At 45.1% G+C, this 5,576-nt stretch overlaps 1 protein-coding gene across 1 annotated transcript; it reads left to right on the top strand.

The window, feature by feature from the left end:
- gjb3l.S (gap junction beta-3 protein-like S homeolog) lies at positions 1-3,374 on the top strand. The gene is made up of 2 exons (XM_018240787.2): positions 1-557; positions 2,480-3,374. Exon 2 carries the CDS (start codon positions 2,482-2,484, stop codon positions 3,205-3,207), a length of 726 nt encoding a protein of 241 aa, XP_018096276.1. The 5' UTR covers positions 1-557; positions 2,480-2,481; the 3' UTR covers positions 3,208-3,374.
- Positions 3,375-5,576: the final 2,202 nt, after the last annotated feature.

Here is a 5,576-nt window from a genome sequence, read left to right as displayed (position 1 = left end):
TGCGCAGAATATCTCTTTCCATTCCCCCGGGCTATTCTGGTGTAGGACAGGTTGACGTTTCACACAAAACTGGAAGAACCACTTTTTCTTCCCTTAAACCCAAGTCAGTAAATGTGGGTGAGGTCCTTGGACACCAACCGATACTTTTGTTTACACCAGTGAACTCATTGACTGGCCACCTCATCGGGAGATCCATATGGACATGAACTACAGATCTACACTGTATAGAACTTGGTGACTTCCCAGCCTTCACAGGAGCATCTACCTGGCACGGGACTTGGCACAATCATTAACGCTAGATGTTTGTTTAGAGCAATCAGCTACTCTGATCTACAGAGCTACAGTCTGTTGCCTGCTATTATATACTGACTATGCAGAGAAAGTGAAGGCGAAACAAAAATATCCTCATTTGCCTCATTCTGAGTTGACTGATCTGTACTGTGCTGCGATCCTAACCTGAAGAGCTGACACATCCAAAAACAGAACTGCCGTATCCTCACTGGAAGAATACAAGATATTATCTTCTGTCTAGGGATCCCCCTCCTCTCTTCATCCAGGTAATATTTCTGATTTAACACATAACAGGGGAATTTGGGCAAGTGTTTTATAATATATGTTCCAGTGGTGGGATTCCTCCAATAGGGAGTGTATTGATAACAGAAGGTGCTCCAATGAAATAATATTCCTATTAAATAGGGTTAATAGTCACCCTGCTATAGCTCCAGGGGTACCCGGGGTACAAATAAGCACTCACCCCAAATCTCCCCCTAACTGACCTTCAGGCTGGGCCCCCTTAGCTCATAACAAGGTTACAGATATATAGAAACATTGGGGTAACAGTCACCCTGCTATAGTTCCAGGGGTACCCAGGGCACAAATAAGCACTCACCCCAAATCTCCTCCTAACTGACCTTCAGACTGGGCCCCCTTAGCTCATAACAAGGTTACAGATATATAGAAACATTGGGGTGTCACCCTGCTATAGTTCCAGGGGTACCCAGGGTACAAATAAGCACTCACCCCAAATCTCCCCCTAACTGACCTTCAGGCTGGGCCCCCTTAGCTCATAACAAGGTTACAGATATATAGAAACATTGGGGTGTCACCCTGCTATAGTTCCAGGGGTACCCAGGGTACAAATAAGCACTCACCCCAAATCTCCCCCTAACTGGCCTTCAGGCTGGGCCCCCTTAGCTCATAACAAGGTTACAGATATATAGAAACATTGGGGTGTCACCCTGCTATAGTTCCAGGGGTACCCAGGGTACAAATAAGCACTCACCCCAAATCTCCCCCTAACTGACCTTCAGACTGGGCCCCCTTAGCTCATAACAAGGTTACAGATATATAGAAACTTTGGGGTAACAGTCACCCTGCTATAGTTCCAGGGGTACCCATGGTACAAATAAGCACTCACCCCAAATCTCCCCCTAACTGACCTTCAGGCTGGGCCCCTTAGCTCATAACAAGATTACAGATATATAGAAACATTGGGGTGTCACCCTGCTATAGTTCCAGGGGTACCCAGGGTACAAATACGAACTCACCCCAAATCTCCCCCTAACTTGCCTTCAGGCTGGGCCCCCTTAGCTCATAACAAGGTTACAGATATATAGAAACATTGGGGTGTCACCCTGCTATAGTTCCAGGGGTACCCAGGGTACAAATAAGCACTTACCCCAAATCTCCCCCTAACTGGCCTTCAGACTGGGCCCCCTTAGCTAATAACAAGGTTACAGATATATAGAAACATTGGGGTGTCACCCTGCTATAGTTCCAGGGGTACCCAGGGTACAAATAAGCATTCACCCCAAATAGGGTGATGACTCATGGCCTGGCTATAATTTGGCAACCACACTGTACAAAGTTGTTAAATCGTCTTTATACTGGGCATGCTGGGCAGTAGTGCTAGGGGTACAAGTGAGAGCATAAGGTCGGCATGCAGCATTGTTCCTCTCCCGCTACCAGGGTTTGTTCCAGAGGTTCCTCGAGAGGAAGAACTTGCTAGACCAGATCTGAGTCTCCCCACACAGATTGCCCGTCACTTCCACCTGAAACAGGACAAGGTGTGGGAGCTGAAACATTGCAGTTGGCTCATTGTTTATTAACCCTGAGCCAATGTTATTCTAGTAACCAAGCCACAGGAGACAATGGGTAGTTCACGTCTTAATTATAGAGTTTTGTCAATTCTCTACTCAAACATTTGCCAGCAGCCTCCCCCAAAGCTTCTGTCCCACAGGAGACTTGTATTTGACACGAGAGAGGGAAGGGAGGTCCCTGATCAGTTAAGGGAGAGCAGAGAGCTCTGACATAATCATTCCTCACCCTACCCACAATAATCACTACCCTCCCTGCATTGTGGATCTAGTGCTGGATAATAAATAACCCCATGCCTAGGAATTAGGCAGATGCTTTCTTTATAATGTTAGAGGTGAGAGGTTCCTTATATTTAATATAACTCATTCCCCTTTCCTTGCAGCCATGGCTATGGTCACAGGCCTCATCCCCATTCTCCGCACTGCAGTAGAAGCCACCACAGACTATGCCGGGAGGACCATGTGGTATGGCTTTGCTGTGATCCGACTTCTTGCCCTCTACGCGTCTGAGCGCCCTTGGGGTCGCCTGGATCAGGACTTTGATTGTCAGGGTAATGGCACCATAGAGTTCTGCCGGAAGGCTTGCTTCAATGAACATTTCAATGTGCCGGTGGTGTCCCTGTGGAACACTTGCTATGTTTTCTTTGTGGCCTCTGTTCTCCTGATGGAGCTCTTCACCTCTCAACTTCGCCACAATCTCCACAAGGCCGCTATGAAGAAGAAGCCATTGCCAGAAGAAAAAACCCTCACTGGGACTTGGGCTTCAGAACATGCACATAAGGATCTGGTTCTGGATTTCCACCAACAGAAGGTTCTGCTTGTTCTCTATTTAGGCTGCATCGTGTTGAGGCTGATTGGGGAGCTGGCCTTTCTCTATGCCTTGCTCTGGTGGCACTTGCCCATGGTATCCGGAGAACTTATAGTCTGTTCTACAGAGCTGTGCCCTGGGCCCTATAACTGCTTGGTGAGATTCCCTGCAGAGAAGCGAATGTCTCTTTACCTCCTGGCCTTCCTCTCTGTGTGTGTGGTCTTGGTGGGCATAGTGTTTGGGTTCTACAGTGGGTGCCACTATCTCCCCAAGAAGAATGACAAGCAGGAGGTGTCCGTCTGACCTTACAGGACATTAGCCCCGGGTAATTGGAGGCAGGTTTAACCCACAGGGAACTATTACATAGAGGGGCCGCATGTGATACTGACACTCTCCAAACAGATGCCATTTTATTTATTTAATTTTTCATCTGAAATAACATATGATTAAAGGGACACTTACTTATACTTGCGTTCCTGTTGAATTGTGCTTATTACAGGGGAATCCCTATGCTTTCATGGTTATAATTCTGCAGGGACTCACTTGATCCATTCCATTTGTACTTCTTGCCAATATGAAAGCAATACAGAGTTTGCAGAAACCCGTAGCCCTGATTCTCAGGTAAGACTTGGGTGCTGAATAGTTTAACCACGAGAACTGCTGCCTGAAAGGAGCATAAAGGTAACTGGAAAGCGTTGGGGGGAAAGAAGGAGAGTTATGGAAATGAGCCTCACCAACAATGGCAGGGTCTGTAAGTAGAGTAAAAACCTTATACAAGGAAGTGAGTCCTGGGCAACAGGAATATTATATAGAATTTCCATTGAACAGATGCAAAGAAGAACAATTACTATACAAAGGTTTTATTCTTCTTTAAATATGCAATCGTTACCAACTTCATGAATATTGCGTTTGTAGCAGGATTTTATTAAGGTGAAGGTCTCCTCCCCATTCAATTCCCACATAGAAGATGTCCATTGCTAAGAATTCATGACATTTTCCTTAAGGAGCATCAGAGACAACAGTATATGGGGTACCTTGATGGGTCAGGCGGCATGATTTTGTATGTATGTGTGTATGTATGTGTGTATGTATGTGTGTATGTATGTATGTATGTATGTGTGTATGTATGTATGTATGTAGGTATATTTTTATTTGAATAGCGCTGCTTGAGGGCAAAACACTGTACAGCAAAACAATAAATTAGTATTGACAAACAAGGGGTCAGTATTTGCATGTTTCGATTGTGTGTCCCCACGTAGGTTCCTCTGGGTACTCCTTCTGCCCCTACTGTGTGTGACTGTCATAGGGGCGTTAGATTGTAAGCTCCACTGGGGCAGGGACTGATTGGAATGATGCATAATATATCTGCTGCTGAATATGTTGGTGCTATATGAATAAATGGTAATACAGAACCTGAAATAATTCGCTGTTATATTGCAAAATAAATCCTTCAAAATGATGGTGTAAATATAGGTCTTTAATCCTTTTATTTGAATGATACACACTTTAAATAATAATGAGTGCATATTGCCCAATAGCACAAGGTGAAAAAGCACCTCCCTATTGTTTCCAATTGCTCAGGCAATAGGTGAAATCAGTGTAACACTCTGAATGGAGGAAGATGGTCAAGATTGAGACAACAGGCCAAGATAGAGACAGAGCAGGATGGAGACAGTAGGACAGAATGGAAAGAGTAGGGTAATATGGAGACAGTTGGAGCAAACAAAGACAGTTGAGCAAGATGGAGACCGTAGAACAAATGTTGACAGCAGAGCAAGATGGAAACAGCAGGGCAAGGTGCAGACAGTAACATGTTATATCGTGGATCCCTAACCTTTTCAATCCATGAGCCACATTCAAATGTAAAAAAGTTTGAGAGTTACACAAGCATGCAAAACGTTCCTGGGGGTGAGAAATATGAGCTGTGATTGGCTATAGGTAGCCCTATGCGGACTGCCAGTGTACATAAAATTATGTATAAACTGTTGGAAAGTTTCTGGGAATTTTACTCGAAGACTTTCCTGACCCACAGAGCTTATAGTCATGGTAGGCAAATGGATGACCTGCAGAAGGCAGGTTAGTGGGGTATCCGGGCAGCCAAACCTACCTACATAACTACAGTGAATGCCCCACTGGGGCTGATGGGAATGTTAGATTGTAAGATCCACTGGGGCAGGGACTGATGGGAAAGTGATAGGGACCTTAGATTGTAAGCTCACTGGGGCAGGGGCTGATGTGAGTGTAATAGGGACCTTAGATTGTAATCTCACTGGGGCAGGGACAGGTTGGAATGTCCTAGAGGCCTAAAACAAAATCTCTGTACAGCGCTGCAGTATATGTCAGAGCTATATAAATAACAGATTATAATACATTCTATACATTAAATAAATGATGACGGATGACACAGTGATTAATTCCTGTGCCACACTAGGCCTGGATTCTAGAGTCACAGAAACTGCCCCAAAGCTTCTCCTGGGTCACTATCACCAACCTATTCTATCCTGTATGGGGTCACAATGTCATTTCTGATCAAGCTTACAGCTCCTTTAGATCCCCAGTTTCACCCAAACCTATTCACTCTCACCCCTAACTGGTAGAAACCCCACGCTAACTTACTTGAGAGGCCAACAGCTACCTATGCTAACTAGCCTTGCTGCCTCTGACCTGTCACT

Source organism: Xenopus laevis, chromosome 9_10S (genome assembly GCF_017654675.1).
Source record: "Xenopus laevis strain J_2021 chromosome 9_10S, Xenopus_laevis_v10.1, whole genome shotgun sequence".
In the NCBI taxonomy this organism is placed as follows: domain Eukaryota; kingdom Metazoa; phylum Chordata; class Amphibia; order Anura; family Pipidae; genus Xenopus; species Xenopus laevis.
This window is presented reverse-complemented; position numbering and strand designations above follow the sequence as displayed.